Here is a 23,614-nt window from a genome sequence, read left to right on the forward strand (position 1 = left end):
ATCTTCCTCTGTTTGTCTTTTCATACTGGAGAACATGCCAGTGTGTCAAAAGAATCTGTAATGTCCTCCATTTTATAGTTTATTGCACTGTATTTGGTAAAATCATAGGGCTTCTGGAAAAAAAAATACAAAAACATTTCAATTAAATCATAACACAAGTAAAAAAGAGATTTTTGTAACAACAGTGTCCTGAAATTGAAAAAAATCCAAAAGGGCATAACTCATTAAAAATTAAACTAAAACAGAAATAGACCTAGATATTCATCTGATAAAATAAAACACAAAAAAACTTGGCTGCAAAGAAAATGCGGAAACTGCAAATAATGGAATAGTTCAAGGGGCATCCTTTAAATTCGTTTTACAAAAGGCCAAAAAAAATTAATATGTAAATGCCCTTGTACATGTTACCATTGGCCTGGTACTTTAAAAGTGCAAACGTTATACATACATTCAAAAATTAATACATGTACTTCATTCATTAAATCCATTCACACTAGAGAACAATATAGCTCTAAATCTAAAGTATTTTATCAGTTAACATTTAAATAAATGTTTGGCCTAACATTATTTAAAGTTGTCATATTATAACTAATTTCAGAGAACAAAACTTTTAAAACAATTAGTAGATATTAATTTCTGTGATACAAAAATAAGGTGTCAAACCTGCTTTAAAAAAAAAAAAAAAAAAAAAAAACCTGCCTGCCGCATTGAATTTTGAATTTTTTGGCCTGAGAAACTATTGATTAATTTTTTTTGGCCAAACAGAACTACACATAGATATTCATCTGATAAATCTGTATACCAAATTTCATTTCGGTGTGTGCAAGGGTTGTGAAGAAAATGAACGGAAACAGCAAATAATCAGAATTTTTCGAAGTACAAGTTTGTCTTTTCAAAAATGGCACTGGAGAACATAAAACCAGCTTAAAAAATCTGATTAATCTGTATACCAAATTTTATAGTTTATTGCACTGTATTTGGAAAAATCATAGGGCTTCTGGAAAAAAATACACAAAAACACTTGTTACTTAACAGAATCAATGAGAAATAATTTAAAATTGCATATATAGATTTATATTTTGAAACAAAAAGAGCAAAATAAGAATTCAATTCACAAGATTGTAAATTTGGATAAAACTTAATATCCTTCAAACCACATACACAGCAAAAATTGTCTATGCCAATAAAAAGTACATTTTCTGTAATCCAAGTCCCTCCCTACCTCAGAAGACTTTATCACAGACAGACGAGCATCATCCTTAGGAATCTCTTTCACAGATTTACGACTCATCCTGGAAACACTCCTGCTAGACAGGCTCCCATTGGTTATGTCCGAGCGGTGAGTGGGGAGCTGCGAGCTCATCTGAAGCTCAGGACTTTCCGCAGTTTTTGGCATGTGATTGGTCAAAAGGTCTATTTTATCCTTTCTTTGGGGCTTGGGAACATTTTTACAGTTCTTGGGACTAACATGATTTGCAGCACTATTTTTAACACTAGAAATGCTTTGTGACTTTGCACTTGTGGGTCTTGGGACATTGAGTGGACGGTTGGACCCACTATGCGGTCTGCTTGTTGTGCCACTGTGAGGGCGACTGGTGGTACCGCTGGTGGGTCTGCTTGAGGCACCACTTTGTGGTCTACTGGTGGTGGAACCACTGTGGGGTCGGCTAGAGGAGCCGCTGGTGGGGCGAGATCCAGGAACTTTTTTACGTCTCTGGGTCTCCTCGTCCTCAAAGCTGGAATCACTACTGTGAACAAAGTCATTCTCCAGCTTTGGCCCTCTCTGTTGTTTCCCTTTGGAGCAGGTTGGGCTCTTTACCTATAAAATAATTAATGTCTTATCAATACATTATACAATCATTATCTGCTAAATTTTTATAGCAAAGGTATATATTTATCAAGTGATATACAGTCAAACTTCCTTTTTGGAACTTGCTGGGAAAAAGATTAAAATCTGAGATATCAAAAGATTCCAGACAGAGGTTAAAAACATTTCAAGGAGTGCTTTGGGACTACCAACACACTTCAACATACATGTACCCCTGTATTTCGAAAAATTGTGTTCAAGATAATGAAGGTCAACTTTAAAGTTAATTTCCCTGCAGTTGTAAAGCCAGAGTCTGTGTTTGAGTGTATAATTGTGCTTTTTTTGTTGCAATCAGGGGTTCAAAAATCCTCAAGCCCGACGTCCCGGACTAACAAATTTCGGTTCCGGACTCGGCATTTAGAATTCGCCAAAGTCCTGGGACTTGGCTATGTTTCTTGTTTATCTTTTTTTATAAATTAAAAAAATTATCGTAGAGCTAAAAATAAAGCAAATTCTCAAATGTATTAAGTAAAAATGTGGGTTTGTGGGCGTTAAAATACCCATAAAACATTACGAACGTTTCGAAAATACAATCCGTCTTTTTATTTTCCGTTGCGGTTAGACTCTTGCTTTTACGCAATTCCTCATGTTTCCTCCTATATGACAAATGGCAATGAGTTTGTTAAATTTCGGTTTTAGCTGTGACTTACAGCACATTCTAATTTCTATTTATTGTAACAGATGGTTTATTCAGTAGTGAGTATTTGTAAAAGTTATTGTAATCTACCAGTAATCTATCAGTCTGGTATTGTGTTGAAATACTCATGTATGACTATATGACAGTTTATGGAGGACAAATAAAACATATATTAGTACACATAGTCTTTATTCATTCAATGCAACAAATGAAAGTAAATTATAAGTTACATAAATTTAATGATGTATAGGTAAATATGGATTCTGAAATTTCTTCCTCGGACTTGCCTAAAATTTACTCTTCAAGTCCTGGACTTGACCATGACAAAAAAAATTTTGAACCCCTGTTGCAATGCCTCAGCGTGTTTGTAAGCCACCACCAGAATTGATATCCCAGTAGTTATGGGGGAGCTATTATACAAGTTTTATAAAGTGGACAGTATCCATTTGAAATTAACCCTGTAGCTATATGACCAGTACCATAATGATATTAACCCTGTAGTTGTATGGACAGTACCTGTACTTCCTCTTCCGTGTCCAGCTGACTAGGAGAGACATGGCGTCGGGGGGCTGACTTGGGTTTTGATACAAAGAGAAACATCCCACTATCTGACTCCTGCTCCCTGTCAAGTGAATAAAAGTTCATTTCAATCTAGTTCTTGTCTTACAAACAAGCATGCAAACTGTCTACTGTACTCTTCTTACTCTCTTAGTCTTAGTAATCACACTCCTCACACTATCTTTGATCTACTCTCTCTGTGATACCTCTCCTCATACTCATTTCATTCTCCTCATACTCTCTTCACTTTCAACATACTCTCTGTAACTTACTCTTCACTCTCCTCGTACTCTCCGAGATCTTCCCTCTCATCCTCCTCCACATCCCCGGGGCCAGGGTTTAAGATGTTGATCACACCCATTAAGGAGTCATCCATCACCGCCCCATCTCCCTCATAGTCACCACGATTATACTCTGTAAACACAAATTATGTGTTATCACTTCAAACAGTTCAGTTCTACCAATTTTGTAATGGTACATTACTCCAGATCTATGATCTGTGTCAAAATGTTTTATTTGTGAGTTAGTTTACATAAAATCATCCTCTCAAGGTTTCTCAATTCAACATAAACAGTAAATTTTACAAACATGTATACTGTAAAATCACAAATTTTCACTGTTTTAATTTTCATTGTTTTCAAAGTATGAAGAGACCCACAAATTCAAGTCCACCATGAATTGTTAAATACTACATACATAACTACTCAACAATTCTTCATGTACGAATTCAAATCCCCACAAACTAAGAGTTTTTACTCAAACCACAAAAAATTTGACCCCAGGAAAATATGTGATTTTACAGTAATGTACATATCTTTTGTATTGAAATGGAAAGAGAAAGGCATCATGTACCCAACTCTTTATACCAACCTTTTCTGTAGGACTGAGACAAGGATATTCCTGACTCTGACCCTGACACTGGGGTGTCCTCCTCGCTGCCCTTCCCCGGGGATCTGACTTTCTCCCCCCTGTGTTTACTGACCAGCTCAGTGTCAGACACCAGTCTCTGGCGACGCCCCTCCTCCCCTGCCCCCCGCTGTGAACTGGAAGTCTTAGCTGAACTGCTTCCACTGACTGATGAGCTTGTAGCCTCATCTGTGAACAGAAATATGCCATCTATAGCTGAACAGCTGATACATGTAAATATTTTAAGACTATGCATAAGCAATAAGTATTCTATGTATAAATAAGGACAGTTTATATAAATAAATTTCATTTGGTGGGTATGAATGGTCTCTGTACATTATAATTGTTAATTGGCTCTTGAATGATTTAATGGCCATCAAAGAACATATACCATAATTCTAAAATTTCAAACTCTATAGAACTTAAGATATATGAAAGTCAACTTCAAGCATTGAATACAGACATGTTTAACATAAGTCTAATCTTGACATATTATTTTTTGATTGAATTCCAAACCTTTTAATGACCCGGCACTGGACCCGCGGTCTTTGTTGGAGCTGCTGGACCCGTTTTTGACCCGGATTCGTCGGCGGAGTCGGTCAGTGGAAGGCTCCCTGGGAGGGTGGGGCTTGACCAACAAGTCAGGCTTCTCATAATCTACAAGCATACATTGGACGGTAAAAAAATTCAAAATATAATCTCTATCAAACTATTATTTACTTTGGTCGTGGTGAGTGATTGATCAATCCAAAGAAACATGTTAACAACTTCTGATTTGCTTCACTTACCATTGGTATTCAAGTGTAAAGGAGGCAAAAGGGTCAACAACTGTATCTTACCTATTCGACTGGCCATTTCTAGGTCTTGCTGTGTAGCTGGATCTGAGAGCTGTCGCCTGTGTAATACTGCTCGGTGTACCGTCTCGGGAGGCCTGTCTCCACCCCCACCTGGATCAAACCCCGCACCATCTCGGAAGATACTGTCAGAAAGATCTCGGAATGTTGGCTCTTCATAAACAGCATCTGAATAAAAAATCATTATTTTTGGTTAATAACAAAATGAGGGTAAATTATTTAAGTTGTAAAATCATATTTACTGACAGCACAAACATCATTTGCCAGACCATTTCTTCTGTTAATAAGTTATGCCAGCCAATTGAAAAGAGAGAAGAGTTATATCCCTTGATAATGTGACAAGACAAATTTGCTCGGTTAAAAAAAATATTTTTGATTTTTAAATGACTAATGTTTTAAATCTTATTGATGATTGATGATTTTTTAATAGTGGGGGACTATAATGACAACACTAATCTACATTTCTGTACATACCCTCAGCTCTGGATACTGCACTCCGATTACTTCTGTTTGTAAGATTTCCCTGAAAGTCAGATACAAAACAAATATATAAACAATCAAATTGCCTCAGAAAACTAGCCATACTGCATGCAGTCCTTTTCCCTATTAATTTTCAAAGGAATATTCTAGTAAATTAATTTATACAAGGAACTATATGGTTGTCTTTTAGCAATATACATGTATGTATTTTAATTTACACACCATACTCAAATAAAGATTGCATCTACTCATACATTATCAATGAATTTATATTTCTCAAAGATATACATGTACTAGTGTGTTCATTGTGTTCAAAGCACTTTTTATTACACATTCATGTAATTCACATTAAATCATGACATGTGATTTTACATTTGTTTGGATGTAAGGCAAAATTATTGTGTACGCATTTATAGTTTTATACACGTACAGTACATGTATGTGTATTACACACAGAATTTTATAACTTTATGAACTAGATAACTGACCAGTCAGCAAGGGCCCCGCTGAGGGGTAGAAATATAAGGGTGCAGCTCATTGAATGAGAGTTTTACTTGATTATTTTTTTTAAATATATGAAGATTATAAGTAACAACTGTTACAATATTTTTAAAATTTCAAGATAATTCCTGAATGTCCAAAAACCTGTAAATGGTAACCTTGTATTTACATAAAACAGGGAAAACCTCATGTCTTATAAAAAAAAACTAAATTAATGTGTATTTAAAAAAGATTTAAGCAGGTGTTTTATAAAATGCAGTGAATGCAAATATCATCCAGGGTTGACCTCAACTTCAAAATAAACATCAGTTGCAGACAAAGGTGTTCATTAATCTTCATGTGACAGATAAAGATAAGCCTCTAAATTTTCTGCAGCAAGCAAGATAATTAATCCCAGGTGATTAAATGAACTGCTCTCTCATCCTTTTCTTCTAAATTTACAATAAGAACTTTTCAGCACTGAAAGAATGGGGTTAATATCTGATTACCTGTTAAAATTAACAGCATTAAGCTAAGGCAGCAAAAAAAAAATAAAAAAAAATAAAATAGTAATAATAAGAAAGGATATCTTAATACATATCTTGATTTTAGAATTCAATAAAATTATCATAAATCATTGTGTACAGTATTTAACCAAAATAAAGTATGAATATTATTTTAAATCCATATTTCAGAGAATGTGCACATCATTCAAAATTGACCTTAACTTGAAAACAAAGTTCATTTGCAGACAGAGGTGGTACAGTAATTAACCTGAATGAGACAGATAAAGATAATGCTTGGAATTTTCTTCATGTGGAAGGTTAATTAATCCTAAAGGACAATTTGCACAGCGTTCCCAGTTTACAATGGTAACATTCTCAGCAGTTATCTCTCTTTGCCCATTCAGTATGCATAGTTAAGAAATCTACCCCACCACCCCAGCTCCAAACCAGAAGACGTAGAGAGAAAAACTTCGCATCAAAATATGTATTTCTGCCTACTTAACTACCATACCAAAATTGAACTTGATTGGGCAACCATAAAAAGAGTTATTAGAAAAAAACAGAAAATTTGTGGACGGAAGAATGACAGACAGACGGACAGACAGAGTGATTACTATAGGGCACCCGCAAATCCTTGCGGGGCCCTAATAAAGTTACATGGATGAAAAGTGTAACAGATAAATAATATTCATAACCTCAAGGTGCTGTGTATTATTCCATTAAATAAATCATGCTACAAAGTACACCTAGATATAAATCAGTATAAAATCAGTATTGTAGATGAGTGGCACTTCACTCTCAGTGAAATTACTGGGCACTAAATACTGTGCTAAAGTGATTTTTATTGGTTCATTACCCCCCAGTTAAAGGATGCAGCTAAAGCAAGTCCATTGGAGAAAGTTCTCCTTCTACATAACTTTAAATATAAAAAGAAAACGTTCTAATTTTAAAACAAGAGGCCCAGGGGCCACATTGCTCACCTGAGCAATTGGCTAGGAAAAAGCACATATCAGATCAGAATTGAAAGTTTACTCAGGGGAGAGGGGGCATGAATTTTAACCCCCCAAGGGGGTCATGATTTTAACAAACTTGAATCTACACTACTTAAGATGATTCCCTATAAATATCACTAAGCATGGCTTTAAAGTACTTGAAAAGAAGATTTTAAAAGGTTTCCCTATATATTCCTATGTAAAACTTTGATCGGCCATTTTGGCCCCACCCTACCCCTGGGGGTCATGATTTGAAGAAACTTCAATCTACACTACCTGAGGATGATTCCACTTGAGTTTCATCTTTCCTGGCCCAGTGGTTCTTGAGAAGAAGATTTTTAAAGATTTTTTCCTAATATATATTCCTATGTAAAACTTTGATCGACCATTTTGGCCCCACCCTACCCCCGGGGGTCATGATTTGAACAAACTTCAATCTACACTACCTGAGGATGATTCCACTTGAGTTTCATCTTTCCTGGCCCAGTGGTTCTTGAGAAGAAGATTTTTAAAGATTTTTCCTATATACATGTATTCCTATGTAATACTTTGATCGGCCATTTTGGCCCCACCCTATCCCCGGGGGTCATGATTTGAACAAACTTCAATCTACACTACCTGAGGATGATTCCACGTGAGTTTCATCTTTCCTGGCCCAGTGGATCTTGAGAAGAAGATTTTTAAAGATTTTTCCTATGTATTCCTATGTAAAACTTTGATCGGCCATTTTGGCCCCACCCTACCCCCGGGGGTCATGATTTGAACAAATTTTAATCTACACTACCTGAGGATGATTCCACATGAGTTTCATCTTTCCTGGCCCAGTGGTTCTTGAGAAGAAGATTTTTTAAAAATGCTATTAATTTTTCACTAATTAATTCATAATTATCTCCCCTTGGAAGAGGGCGTGGCCCCTCATTTGAACAAACTTGAATCCCTTTCACCCAAGGATACTTTGTGCCAAGTTTGGTTGAAATTGGCCCAGTGGCCTTCGGCTCAGGTGAGCTAAAAAGTCTAAATCCATCACAAACTAAAACAAAATCTGGGAACTGAAATTACTGATCTAGCCAGAAATAAAGAAAGTTTAATCGGATCTATCTAGCACCTTTAAATATTACATTACATTAAGTCTGTAGTTTTACCTTGTTTTTGCTGGCCGTGGGAGCCCCAGGAACTTTAGTTCCAAAGGCAATGTGGTACGCTGAGTCATTGAGAGAAGTCCGTCTTCCACTGGCATTCAGGTCTAAAACATACAGGACAATGGGATATATGACATAAATTTACAGGGTTTTTTTAAGTTTACAATCTGATTTACAGTTAAAAAAGGAACATTTTATTCAATGCTCTTGGAACCTTTGTTTAATAGAAAAATTTTAAAACTCTTTAAAATCAAAATAAAATCTATACATGTACATTGCAGTGTATGAGAAATAATTCAGAAGTCATTCACTTTGGTAATGGAACATGGTGTGCAAAAAGAGACAATTGATGTGAGGCTCTACCTATCTCTGTGGATGACCTGACAGAATTATCCCCTCCTTTCAACCTCTCAGCATGCTTGATTTTGGCCATGTTTAAAACCTACAAATAAAATGCCCCCTCGTAATGTATTCTTTTCAAATCTTGAACTTGTAATAAATTGTACAAATTTACTTTAAATAATGCAAGAATAAAATGAATTTAAATGATGAAGATAACAGTAATGCAAAATAAAAACTTGCAGAATTTCTCCTTATATTTGTGAAGTACTCATACATGTTAAAAACCTCAAAAGCGGTAGCATTGCGTGCGTGTTGTTTAACGCTTGGATTATCGATCTCTTTCATGGAATATACATGTAAATTATAAGCCTTAAATGAAATCAGGTATCAGGTACCTACACTAATTAATCTTAAATATCAACAGCAAAGAAGAAGACAGAAACACTTTAAGTTTGACATAAATTGTACAAATTCAAATATTTTTCATGCTCATCATTTTGCTTGGATTGGCTGCTTTACTTAGCCTTTTGAAGAGTGATCTTTGCTGAAATAGCCTAGAAGCAATAACTCTGAATGTTAAACAAAACAAATGATGGCATGGTAAAGCATAATATAAATCAGATTTCCCGCGATGATCGAAATCGAAAGTAGAGATGTGCCACATGCCTTGGTCAATCGAGTGATTTCTATTGACTTTATTGATAAAGTTGTGAGCTTCTGTGCTTTTAAAGACGATGTCAAATGTTTTCATCTAATTCTTAAAAGCTGATTCATGGCAGGGATGTTGATAATCGTAACCAATGTAATCACTGGTAGTCTTATGTTGTTGTCGTTGTCAAATCCGTGCTTGAAATCTATGTACAAAAAAAGCGTTTGTATGATTCCGAGTCAAATCACGCAATATCTAGCGAGATTTTACGAGAGTGGCTTCAAAAATGGATACCCAAGCGAACCAAAAATACTTTAGACACAGCTTTTGTAGAAAAGCGGTAGATTTCTGAATTAAATCGGTAGGCGGGAGATGGAGTGAAAAAGCGGTAGACTCCCGCCTAAATCGGGAGAGTTAACATGCATGAGTACTGTGGAATCATTTTAATTCGTGGAGGTCAATGTTTGTTGGTAAGCAAAATTTTACCTTATCATGGGGACATAATTTCGTGGATTAATCATAATTATAATGGTTCAATGAATCAATATGTTATCAAAATAAACATTCGTGGGGATGTAAATTCGTGGGTATGGGTGATCCACGAAATCTACGAACATTGGTCCCCTAAGAACAATGATGATTCTACAGTATTTTCATATAACATTAATGTCCCACCTGAGTAACAAACTGTACATCGGTAGCGAACTGACACTGTTTAGGAATGATTTCCAGTTCTCCTGTGTTACAAGGTTCACATCCGTACATCTCTGTAACAGATTCACCATAATTAATTCATCCAAACATTCCCAAGTACAATATTTATCATGATCAATAGTTACATATCTACTTGTACCTTGTAACTTTACAGGTACCAGTATGTGCAATAAAGCTTGCTTTAAAATGCTGACACACTAATAACTCATTATTAACTGTACATTCATGTGCAATCTAGTCAAACACAAAAATTTCTTATACAAATTTGATCCGCTTCATTGATTTAAAAAAATTACAGATTCACAAATATACATGTACATGCATCATGCAAAGTTAATCATTTTAGATTCCAAATACTGCAGACGTACTATTTTCCACGGGGTCATAATTCCGCGGAATCTCAATTTCTTTTAATCCGCGGGTAGAAAATTACGCTGATTTGCTAGATTGTCACTAAATGCTTTACATTTATGTTTATATGATTGGACAAATTTCCACGAAAAATTTGTGACCGCGTACATAGCATAAATTAATACCACACGGAAAAAAAGTACTTCTTCAGTACATAACATGATGTTTAGATGCATGTAGAAATGCTGTCTCTCTGAGAATGTTAAGGAACTTAATAATAGAACACTAAATATACATGTAGACTGCTATAGAATATGACACCTTACCTTCATCCTCCGCAGTGTCGGGTGGCTGGGTTTTTAACGTAAATATCCGGCGCAGTTTACAGTTGGCTGACACACAGACAGACTCCACACAGCGGTACGTCTGACCCCTCCATGTGTCCCCCACAACTGACACCAGGTCCACACACAAATTAACCCACTAAAATACAACACATCACAATCAAACAGGGTCTACCCAGGTATTAACTGACACCAGGTCCACACACAAATTAACCCACTAAAATACAACAGATCATAATCAAATAGAGTCCAACCAGGTATTAACATACACCAGGTCCACACATAGATTAACCCACTAAAATACAACAGATCACAATCAGATAGGGTCCAACCAGGTATTAACTGACACCAGGTCCACACACAGATTAACCCACTAAAATACAACAGATCACAATCAGATAGGGTCCAACCAGGTATTAACAGACACCAAGTCCACACACATATTAACCCACTAAAACACAACAGATCACAATAAAATAGGGTCTGCATTTTGACATAATTTACAATCTTTTTCTATTTTTAGTAGTATTTACATGTTGAGTATCATGTACTCAGATGATGGAATTTAAACTTTTAATAATGCTAAAGTGAATTGGAGTGCTTGGATTTCAATTAAAAGTTCTGGTTCATTGTACTCTATGTTTATGAGGTACATGTATTAGGTAATACTGAACAAAAGCATGTTTCTCCCAACTACAGTGGGGCAGCTACGAGCATGGAGTTCATTTGCCTGTATGTATTACATGAATGCAGTACTATATCTGACATTACCATGTGTCTCCTGACTATGGTGAGAGGTATGCGAGCGTGGAGTTCATTTGCCTGTATGTCCTTCTGTGCTGAGGAAAACATAAGTCTTCTCTTGTTTTTCCTTTGATCTATGACCCTGAAAGAGTAAAGGAAAAATCAATGTAGGGAATCTGATAAAGTAGATGTGTTATAACAAACTGATAAATGGTGATTTTTATTTAATACTTTCTTGCTTTGCACTGAAACAATGTTCAGTTTAGACAAAGTGCCTTTAATAGACTTTTACTTCAGTTCTTGGTATGAAGCTTTTCAGAACTTCAAAAGTACTCAAAATTTCATGTCAGTTTAAAGTTTTCAAAGCCTTATGGGTAAAAATGGGAGTACATCTCAAGAGTCTAATGAACTACAAAGTTTACCTCAATTTTCTATATATTCCCAAGTAAAACTCTTTCATTCCCAATTCCGGGAAAACCTACCTTTGGGAATCATGATTTGAACAAACTTGTGTCTCCACTATCTAAGGCTGTTTGCATATTTATAAGTAAATATAAACTTAATTACATGCCTTTTTGAGACATTAAAAAATCTTATATACATGAATTCCTATGAAATATTTTGATCCCAATATGCTTGCACATAAATATCATTAATCATGAACTTTGGTCCTCACCCCATCGGGGCATTGAATCTATACATGTTAGGAAACCATCACTCCAGTTTTATGACTTTGTCCCAATCGTTTGCAGGAATCTTCAGTTCAGGTAAGTTAAGAAGGGTCTTACAAATCATGAGATGAACTCAAAACACATTTCCAACAAAAATGTCATCATAAAGCTCTGATAAAAATTGTATAATTTATGTACAGTATATAACCCACATACCCAATTTCAAAAGAAAATTCTTTTCCTCTTGGAACAAACATCTGAAAGACTAGGTATCTCTGTATAAGATTGGCTGGAAAAAAAAAAAAGATGTGTTAAATAACTGCCAAGCGTAACTTCATGTTATCAAATAATGGTGTATTAAATATACATAAATAGGTGAATCTGTTTACTAGAATCTTGTAAAACTATCACAAACAATCTTTTAACAGTTCCAACTCTTTGGTAAACTTAATTTGCTCAATGAATTTGAGTGCAAATTTAAGAAGCAGATTTTCAACAATATTTTAGAGGCAGAAAGTGCAGTTTCATCCACACAGCATGAATCCTAAACTATAAACTCAGTCTTAAATATATGTTCAGAGACACATAAATTGACTATTACCTTTAGGAAGGTGTCTTAGACTGTGCGGTGGTATTACAGATGACCTTTGACATCTTACCTTAAGGAAGCTGTATATCTGTGGTGGTAGTACAGATGACCTTTGACATCTTACCTTAGGGAGCTGTATCTTTGTGGTGGTGGTGGTGGTATTATGGATGACCTTTGACATCTTACCTTTAGGAAGCTGTATCTTTGTGGTGGTGGTAGAACCCTCCAGACAGTACAGATAACCTTTGACATCTTTCTCATACTCTCTTCTAATCCCTCCACTATGTTTCCAGCCATGCAAGGGGTCTTTGCCTTGTGCAGAAAAAATCTCGACAAAGGGTCCACCCTAGAACATGAAGAATGGGTCATTTCAAAAACTTAAACCTGAAATTGTTAAAGTCAATGATTTTATATGATACACTGCAGTGTTTTCATTGAAGAATCATACATATAAATCTAATTGTAAATTTATTAAATTTACTAAAAATTGCTATTTTTTTAATGACAGATTTCAGTCTGACCCCTGACTGGTTAAGAACTACTTTTAAAAAAAATAATGATTCATTGCTTAAAAAAAACAAAAAGTAATTATATTTTTATTCACAATAACCCTGTCAAAAAAAATAATAATTATAAGTCAATTGTGACCATTTATCAGGTCTGGTACAATCACTAGATTTAGCTACGTAGCTTGATTTACCTACATAGCTTTATTTACCTACCTGAGGTAGCTTTATTTAGCTACCAAATTGATTTACTGTAAAATGAGAAAATTTGGCGCATACGTATTTTAGCGCAAATGCAAGTGGGAATGCATTGGCGCAAATAAAATTTAGCGCTTGCACTTGTCAGTAAAATATATATATGTGATATTTTTTGTATCCACACCCGTATTTGATTTCTTGTACATATATTTAGAATTCTTTAATGTTGACTTTCGATGTTAAAACATTCCTCTATTCATATTATGTATTAAAGAAAATAATTATCTCTATTTGACGCTGATTTAAGAATTTTATTTTTTCGCTGGGGGGGGGGGGGGGGGTGCTGATCACTGATTCCAATATCACTCCCAACACAGCAAACATGTAAATACAAAATTTTATTTTAGGGATATGTCTGAAATTAGTGGGACCTTGGCTATAGAAATAAATTGAACACAATAATAAACCATGGATCTGTATTTTCACTTTGAAAAAATGAGTTGAAATGATTTGTTAAAAACAGAAAAGAGAGAACCACAAATCGCCACTTTTTGACCGTGCGGTGTTTGTTTCCAAACATTCCGATTAATTCATAACATAATTATGATTTTAATATGAAATCTAATCTATCATAACTTAAACCAATAGGTAAGGACGTCAACTTCAATATGTAATAAATTAAAACCTTAAATGAATCACTTTTCGCAATATATCTATATAAAATCAAAAACCATAGGATGACTCATATGAAATATTTTTAACATAAGTTTGACTTAGCTAAGACCTAGCTAAGTTCGCTTTATGTTACGGTTTAAGACATACTTAAGTAGTACTTAGACAGGTCCTAAGATTGTGCCTAAAACGTACTTACGACCCTACTTAAGTCAAAAACTTAGCAAGCTTTATGTTACGAGCCCCAGGTAATGTCCGCAAGCTCAATCACCATGCTTGATTGCATTGTTTACATCGAGGCGATAGATGATCGACAAGCCGAGAAGCCAAACTTTGAAGGTGCTAATGATAATAATCGGGTAACAACTACTGAGGTAACAATAGTTTAATTAAATTATAATTTGGCAGAACTTTCTGTCTTCCGAACATGTGCAATGCTAGTGTCTATATAAAATCCAATGACCCTTCGACATTACGTAATCGTGCGTTCCGGTTTACATGTACTTATGTAAAAGCTTTGAACACGCACAAAAAATGATATTTAGAAATCCTTTAGCGCACAATAAATTTTAGCTCTCAGGGAATCTTGCGCCAAAGGCGCTAAAATTAGTAGTGCGCCAAATATTCTCGTTTTACAGTATTTCTGTTAAAAAGCATTTTTCTCAGGGTGTGCAGAAAATGTCATTTTGATGCAGTGATCATTTTCAACTTTGAACTCATCTGAAAACAACTCATGAAAAAATCCCTCTTGGAAAAATGTCTTTTTCTGCGCAATTGCAATCAAAGTTCTGAAAGTTTTGGGGCTATGTATGACAGTTAGAACAGTTACTCCTTGAATGAAATGACAAAGAAGTCCAGTTCCAGTTAACACGATAATAGGTCGGTAATTATTCAGCACAATGTGAAGTAATCATACTCTGGCATGCCTCACCGAGAGGATAGTTAACCAAACAATGGAATTACATGTTTTGCTCTAAATTGTCCAAACGCAGCAATGTATAAACTATCTCTGCTTTGGATTGTTTTTTTAAGCCTCCCTAGTATAAATATCAATAGTCATTTAATTGCGACTTTTTGTCTCTTTTTAATAAAAATAAAACTTTTGAAAACTTACCTTGAAATAGCTAAATAAAGCTACCTGAGGTAGGTAAATAAAGCTACGTAGGTAATTCTACCTATGTAGCTAAATGTAGTGATGTACTGGATCTGTTTATTGTTTATTGTTTCAATTTGCCAAATAAATCTAGGATTCGAATTCAAATACCAGTATCTCTCTACCTGTTAACAGTAAAATAGGCTATGCACAAATTACGCTTCTTTTTTATTGAATTGCCCATTTTCAGTTGTCAATCAATATTTACGATGTGCACATCGTGTAGAGGAAATTTCGAATGACTCAGAAAAGTGGGCATTGTTCAAAGAACAGCTGAAGAGAAGGTGGTGCAAAACAAGACAGCAGGGCGAATATGTCATTAAATATCATATTTAAACAGCAACTAACTCAATCTTACATATTCTTTAAAAAGTTCATGTCGTTTTTAAAAGAAATGCACCAATATTTAAACGATAAAACTGTACACTGCTCTGCATATTTTCCACTAGTTAACAGGTCCGGCACAATGTCTTGATTAAGCTATATAGCTTGATTTAGCTATATAGCTTTATCAAGCTATTCAGAATAGCTTGATTAAGCTATTTTATCACACTTTCTTCTCAAATGTTTTATTTGTTCAGCGTGTGCAAAAAGTCGCACCTTGGTGCAGTGGAAATATTAAACTTTGAATTCTTCTGAATACAATACATGTAAAAATCACTCACCAAATTGCGTCTCCTTCAGAGACTTTGTACTCAAAGTTTTAAAAGTGTGGGGGCTATTGATGAGTGACCACACAGTTATTTCTTGAATGAAATATAAAAGGAGGTCAGTTATGGCCAACAGGATAATTGATTGGTAACAGTTCACCACAATGAGAAGCAATCATACTTATCCACGCCTCACCGCACTCACAGTTACTCAAACAATGGAAATACACCTTTTGCTTAAAAGTATTCAACAACAGCAATGTTAGAACTTTCTATTATTTAGGTTGTACATGTATTTTTGATAGCCAAAAGTACATATATGCACAGGGGCTTGTGTAGAGAAAATAAATCAGTTAAAAAAATTGGTACCTCTACACAAGCCCCTGTGATATATGCTTAGTCAAATACTTGCGACTTTTTGTTTATTTTTTTTACAAAAAACGTTTTTGTTAAAAACTGCATATGAATAGCTTTATTAAGCTATTTTAGATAGCTTAATAAAGCTATATAGCTTTTTAAAGCTATATAGCTTTATCAAGACATTGTGCTGGACCTGGTTAAGTACAAGTGACACTTGTACAGATATCAAGATATGTGACATTTGTTTTACCTGATAATCAGTTTTATACATGCTTATAAGTCGCCAAAAGCTCTGTGTTGCATAACCACATCTTATACCATGATAATTTGCTTATGTCAAAAGTTTTATAGAATTTTCAAAAGTCACACAAGAAATGGAAGCCATGTTGGTTGCTACTGAGCCTGTCAGCAATTTCGTCCAATCAGTGATGCGGTTACAAATGTTAAACTCTCGGAACTCATCTTACTTTAAAAATTCAGAATATCAAGCCCGATCTGAATAGAGACGAAAGGCTTTTATTTGTTATTTTCAGAATTATTTATGAGCACAAACACAATTACACTTAATATCTTAATATAAAGGCAAAGGTCCAAACATTCAACTGGCCTGTAGGAAGCCATTTTGGTTACGGGGGGGGGGGTATTTTTAAAAATCATGAGAGAGAATTAACTCGAATGATGACTGAGTATTTTTTATACAAATTGTTAGACGAGTTTTCATGTTAAGACATTATTTTACACAATGATTTCTGTACGCCTGATCGTGAAAATATATCATCATGACTGATCGACAGAGATTCTTAACTCCTTCATGGTACATGATCCCAACAGCCCCGATGTTTTTAGAGGTTCATATGTTTATACGTACTTTACTCCAAATTTTTACTGTTCCAATGGACTTTAAGACTTGAATGATCTTCGTTATCTAAATATTCAGGGCTATTTAATTTTATTTTATATTGTCATAGAAAATAAGTACCCCCCCCCTTCTGGATCCCCTCCTGCACACATGGTATAAAATTTCCGTCTGTGGTTTTCGGGTTTCGGGATTTTTTTTTTCATTTTGTAAGAATTCTCAAAAGATTGCAGATTCTGACATTTAGAACCCCCCCCCCCCTCCCCCCCCCCCCAAAAAAAAAATCCCAGAACTGCCGAATATATGCATGTAAATATGATGCCTCGGATGTATATGATATCCAAATAACAATATTACTCCACAATGGCACCTGATTCCACTTCTGGTGTTTAATAATATTTTTTTTTATCATGTTCATTTATTTATTTTAGTTTAAAAGATTTATAAGCTGATAAAATCCCCATCCGAAAGATGTTTGAAGTATAGATAGAAGTTCATGTAAGGGGGGGGGGGGGGGACGGGGTAGGGGGCCGAGAGGTGAGGATATGAGAGTGTCCATTTAATTTAAATGGCTCTAAACAGCTGAATGGTGCATCCTTAAATGGTGCCATTTATTGGAAACTTTTTTTTAAAAGTTTTTTTTCCTTAAAAGAATTTGGCCTGAATAAAATATTTTAAATTAATCTGAAAATTTTTAGGAAAATTAATTAAAATTATTCTTCATTTTAAATGCATCTTCAGTTTGTCGAATGTCAAGCTCTGACTTCCAAGATATAACTGATGCGTGCAATTTTTAATACTTTAGAAATAATTAATTTGAATTCCCTGTAGAAACTCTTATACTACTGTTATTCAGTTTACTTGATTGAGTATACTGTCATTAAGATCTGGAATACAAAAACACATTATCATATTTCATAATACAATAATAATAATAAGAGTACATATGCTGAAGAATAAACATGATAAATAAAGCGCAAAAAGTAGCTTGGAAAATTGTTAAAAAGGTGTAATTTTTGGTTTATTCATTGGGTAGGGGGTACGTACTCCGCCCCTAACTGTGATTGGGTGGGCCGGTAAAAAAAGTATTAATACAAAAGTATGAAAGACAATAAAAAGTGGTCAATTCGTCAGTGCTTTGATGTCCTAAATTTGTCTTAAATTCCTCTGTTTGATTAATTTTTTGTTATAATTATCATGTTTAACCTCACCTTACACAGGTAACTGACGTTACGTTATTAGGTATATGTCTCTGGTACTACCAATTAGGTATGTTTTTTATCTTATTTTTTTTTTTTTTTTTTTTTGAAATACATGTGTATTATATTATATACATGTATATATGTAAGAAAAACTAGAGGTACTGTGAGCAGTGAGCTCACTAAATGACACCCCCGCCTCCCATATGTATAAAATGGCAGTGTCCATGTTGTGCTATGGGAAACCCAAAATATGTGTCGGATCAAAAAGTAAAATAGGAGGTGCACAATGGCAATATGTAATAAAGATTCCGTGAAAAATTCATTAAATTTCATTCAGTATGAGAGGAGTTGCGGATAAGAGATTGGTACCCTAAAGCGTAATGTTCAGACAGGCGGACGGACGAACGGACGGATGGACGTACAGACAGCTAGACGGACGGACAGACATACCGATTACTATATACCCTCCCACTTGAAAGCGGGGGTATAATAACATCAGGTACCTGTCACCTATTACACCGGGATCGATATACAAACAAAAAAATTGCAATATATTCGGAACTCCTCGAGTAGTTTCTTCATTATTTTGTTTTTAAAAAGACTTCACTTGCGGCTTGACTGCGTCGTAGTGGGACTACCAGCAGCAAAAATAAAATGTCCGGCAGAGAAGGTATTTATTTCATTGAATGAAAACATTTGTTAAAAATTGTTTAAAATTTAGAGGTGTATAAATTTAAATAGAGAAGAAATGCGATTGGATTTAACACGTGCCCGGAGATGCTTTGAATTACCCAACAGCATACTTGCCAACCTCCAATGGAAAAATCTGGTCATGACCAGATTTGTAAAGTAAAAAATCTGTTTATATGTACTTCATACCGCGTAATGACATACACGACATATAACGTTATACCACAATTTAATTTTATATGTATGGTATATATTATCGATACTTATAAGCAATTGTTTAATCAGAATTATTTTATTTAAAAAAGCTTTTACAATTTACCATAACCAAATCAAATGATATACATCATGTACATTAAAAATTCATTTTTTGAATTTACATGCATATAGGACATTAAAGGTTTCATCATCCAATATTGACCTAAATAAGAGAGAAATTTCTTTTCTAAATTAATTAATAATGTGTAGAAGTTCAGGCTTTATAATGTAAAAGACCCTTTCACAGTAAATGCGGTACTACTCTTTTGCAGGGCAAAATGATATTTTGGCGAAATATGACGTAGTTTAAAATACAAACTAATAGATGAACCAAGTCTGGAAATAGGGATAATTATGGGTTCAACAGTTGTTTTAATTGTCAGCAAGACTTATCAGTCTAGTTCATATATATTTTACACATCCAGACCACTCTGACATACACTAGTACGACTAGACTTCTGATGGGGTTGGTAGTACATGCCATATTCATGATAATGGCAAACGCTGACATGGCTCTGAGACTATCTCCGTATTTTACCTTGTACTAGTCTACTATGTACTAAATGTAACTTTTTATGTTGCAGGTGGCAAAAAGAAACCCCTGAAGACCCCCAAAAAACAACAGGCGGACTTAGATGATGTAATGTTTTGTTTTTTTTACAAAAATTTAAATTTCATTCAATTGTTGTAAAGATTTTGGGAGTAATTTTTTGATAAATATATAGTCTTAAAGTAGTTATACCATAGCAGTACAAAAATGTACCATAATATAATCAAATCAATTTTTTTCTGCAAAAGTAAATTTCACAACATCTCAAAGATTATATCAGCAAATGTAAATGTGTACAGTACATTTTTTTCTAGATTCTAGAATATGTGCTGTACGTGTATCAAGATGTTAAATGACTTTATCCGAAATGCAAACTTGCAAACAGCTGTTTGGTGATTATAACTATCATTCCAAACATAAATGTATGTCTGGTTTTCTTTTCCTTCTTCTTATTTAAAATTTTATAGAAATTGAGAAAATACAATTTATATATTTTGATTTTGTAGGATGATTTGGCTTATAAACAAAAGCAGAAGGAGCAACAGAAAGCGATGAAAGAGATGCAGGCTAAAGCTGCAGGGAAAGGACCTCTAAGTATGAAATATTCCAAACCTAGAAAAGATCCACTCCGTGTTAGACATCTAGATTGTATAAAGGGGTGATAAATCCTAGGAAATTCCCACTGAGTGTGAATAAAATACATCTATAGTAAATTCAATTCAATGTACAATTATTGTGTAATATGGTGATAAAACCTAGAAAAGAATCACTTTATTAAGAATGAAATATTCAGACTCTTTTAAGACAAGACATATGCCTGGAAATATACATTTTTAGATTGGGAAGGAAATGTGTGTTTATTTTTATTTCTTTTTTTTTTGGGGGGGGGGGGGTGAAAGGGTGAAACTATTCACTGTAATAATCTAAGTAATCTTTCTCACTTTGATACAAGCTGCAAAATCTCCCATTTTCTGTTTGGTACATACACTTCATTTTTTCAGACAGGATCATTATGCAGTCAAATTTGGAATATATAAATTTTAAAATGCACTACTCAGCATAAAAAAAATTTTTAAAACATAAATTTTTTGAGTGCTGATAGTTTGTAAAATACCGTATAAGTAGAATTTTTAGTGAGGATTTAATTTTGGCATTATTAGCGAGGGTGCATAGATCACTAAAATTGAGTATCGCTAAAAATTAATTGCATATTATTTGTAACAGCTTCTTTAGTGTAATTTAAAAATCACTAAAATAACATCTCGCTAAAAATGAATTACCAGTTTTTAAGGACAAATCGCTAAAATTGTGTCTCGCTAAAATTTCCACTTACACGGTAATCTTAAAATAAAAATATCATTATAAAAGATTTTACAAATATACTTGTACATTAATTTTGTTTTTTTTCATCTTCCAACACAGCGGGTGGAGGAATCAAGAAGTCAGGGAAGAAATGACAGCATGAGACGGTCCAGGAAACCACTGCCATCCGTGACTTAGATATTCTTCTTCTGGTGAAAGGATAATAGTGAAAAAAAAGACACAACTTTATGTATATAAACTTTTACGTACAAAACTGCATTATAAACTATTGAAAAATGAAAAAAAGTATGATCTTTCAAAGTTGTATGTGCAATTTGTCCCCTGCCCCATTTTTTTTGTAATTTAAACTTTTTAGTAAAATAATGGTCATGATTTGAAAGTTTCTGATTGGTAGCTAATTATGTCTTGACTGTGTAAAATTTGTAATTTAATCATATACAAAGGTTGTTGGGTGTAAGTACTTTTATAGAACTCAAGATTGTTTTTTGTTTTTAATAAAAAAAAATTAAATTTGTGCATTTTTAAAAGGACAATTTAATTTGGTGCAATTTAGGAATTATTGTGTTCACTAAGAAATTTTTTCATTGACTTGCTTATAAATTTAAAATTCTCTAATTTCATTTAATGAATTTGAAAAGCTTTGGTCTAAAGTTTTTTTTATTGTTACTATAACATAAATTAAAGCTATATGAGCTGCAACTTTGATGTTGGAATTTTTTATTGCAAAATTGTTTTAAATAACTATTTATGACAAAGAAAAAATAGTGTTGATAAACTTCTGTTATTCATATTTGCAATGGAAGAACTATTTTTAAGCTTCAATTTAATCGAAGTTACATTATTGTCCTCTTGTATAATAATTATTTCTTACGTAAAACTTTATATTGGATTGTGTAAAGAAGTCTTTCTTCTGCTTTATTTTAGTCTAATTGATAATAAAGGTTTAAGTTGCACACAAATTTATCATATTAACACATTTTAACAGCAAAATAAAATTTTCAAAGTTGCAGCTCATATTGCTTTCAGTGTACTTACAATTAGTTAATATTTCTCTATGATAAATTTTTAATAACTGGATTTTAGAAGGACACAGGGCATTTTCTCATCTTCTCATTAAAAATACATGTGTACAGATTCCTTTGTATTGTTTTAACAAATGCCATGATATTCAATGTCTTACTATTTTTCATCAAAAAACATTTATAAATCAGCCATGTAACCCATAGCTAAAATAGAGGTCTTTGATAATTAATTAGGCATGAGGAAATGTAAAATTTAGTAATTTAATACCAAAATTTCAGTAACATTTCTTAAATATATATTGCGTTAACAATTTAGAAATCTTCAAAAAATATATACTATGGATATTTTAATTTGTGTGGTTCAATGTTTATGGGTATATACAAAATTATGTTGGTTTGTAGCAGGGATGTTAATTTCATGGATAACTCATATACAGAATATTTAACGAGTAAATATGTTGACAAAAGATGTTCACGGGGATGTTATTTCGTGGGTGATGCAGGAAATCCACTTTTAACACTGGTCTCCTACAAACACTGATGATTCCACAGTATACAAAGTTACATTGTATGCATAGGGGCTTGTCTTCTGATTATTAAGTGTGAATTAAAGTAATGAAATTTTGAATCTTCTTTAGATACAAATGTGTACTTAAAAGTTGTTGAAAGATACTGACTCATTCAAGCAAGCAAATCCATGTTTAAAAAAGATGTATATGTACCACACCCACAGAAGATTCAAAATTTTATTAATTTATTTTGCTTGTAAACAATCTGGAAGACAAGCCCCCTAAAATTGTATGTATTTACACACATCCCCACTCTACTTTTCATTTTATAGATACATTTACAGTCAAACCTCATTATTTCGAAATTGATGGGCCAAAAAACATTAAGATAAACGAGAGTTTGAGATAATGAGGGTAAATTCAGTAAAGAAAACGTTAGGAGAAGATTTTTGTTTTCCAAAATGAGATCTTTTTTCACATGCAGAAAAGCCCGTTTCAAGAAAATCTGGCAAAGTTTAAGCCAATATTTTGTTGTGATCAGGAAATTAAGGTAACTCTAAAGATCTTCACAAAAGGAAGAAATTAGCCAGTCCAGACCAGGGTATAACCTGGACTTTGAACTCTGGACAGGTACTCTAACAACTGAACTTTAGTTATAGAATTATAGGCCACATTTTCTGATCTTCTACATAGGGTCTTGTGATATACTCAAAAGTCATCAACCTTGGATGCCATGGATATGTAAACGCTAGAAACGAGTTTTATATAAAATCAAAGTTTCATACACAGATACATGTAAGTAAAGTGTATCAATTTAATTTCATTCTAAATTATTTGAAGTAAAA

At 33.8% G+C, this 23,614-nt stretch overlaps 1 protein-coding gene and 1 long non-coding RNA gene across 2 annotated transcripts; one reads left to right on the plus strand and one right to left on the minus strand.

The window, feature by feature from the left end:
* LOC134255215 (protein CFAP20DC-like) lies at positions 1-16,764 on the minus strand. Its single transcript, XM_062737724.1, has 16 exons — positions 16,613-16,764; positions 13,010-13,169; positions 12,451-12,523; positions 11,591-11,705; positions 10,802-10,958; positions 10,086-10,177; positions 8,783-8,861; positions 8,423-8,523; positions 5,297-5,345; positions 4,808-4,990; positions 4,485-4,625; positions 3,933-4,157; positions 3,335-3,476; positions 3,021-3,126; positions 1,223-1,819; positions 1-113 (listed from the first exon to the last, which is right to left on the minus strand). Exons 1-16 carry the CDS (start codon positions 16,631-16,633, stop codon positions 21-23), a joined length of 2,334 nt encoding a protein of 777 aa, XP_062593708.1. The 5' UTR covers positions 16,634-16,764; the 3' UTR covers positions 1-20.
* A 2,227-nt stretch (positions 16,765-18,991) lies between these two features.
* On the plus strand, positions 18,992-22,611 carry LOC134255232 (uncharacterized). The gene is made up of 4 exons (XR_009989475.1): positions 18,992-19,090; positions 19,950-20,005; positions 20,422-20,509; positions 21,338-22,611. It is a non-coding gene; the product is annotated as an uncharacterized LOC134255232 (long non-coding RNA).
* Positions 22,612-23,614: the final 1,003 nt, after the last annotated feature.

This window comes from Saccostrea cucullata, unplaced genomic scaffold (genome assembly GCF_032062105.1).
Source record: "Saccostrea cucullata isolate Sc308-1 unplaced genomic scaffold, CSIRO_AGI_Scuc_v1 ctg127, whole genome shotgun sequence".
NCBI classification, from domain to species: domain Eukaryota; kingdom Metazoa; phylum Mollusca; class Bivalvia; order Ostreida; family Ostreidae; genus Saccostrea; species Saccostrea cuccullata.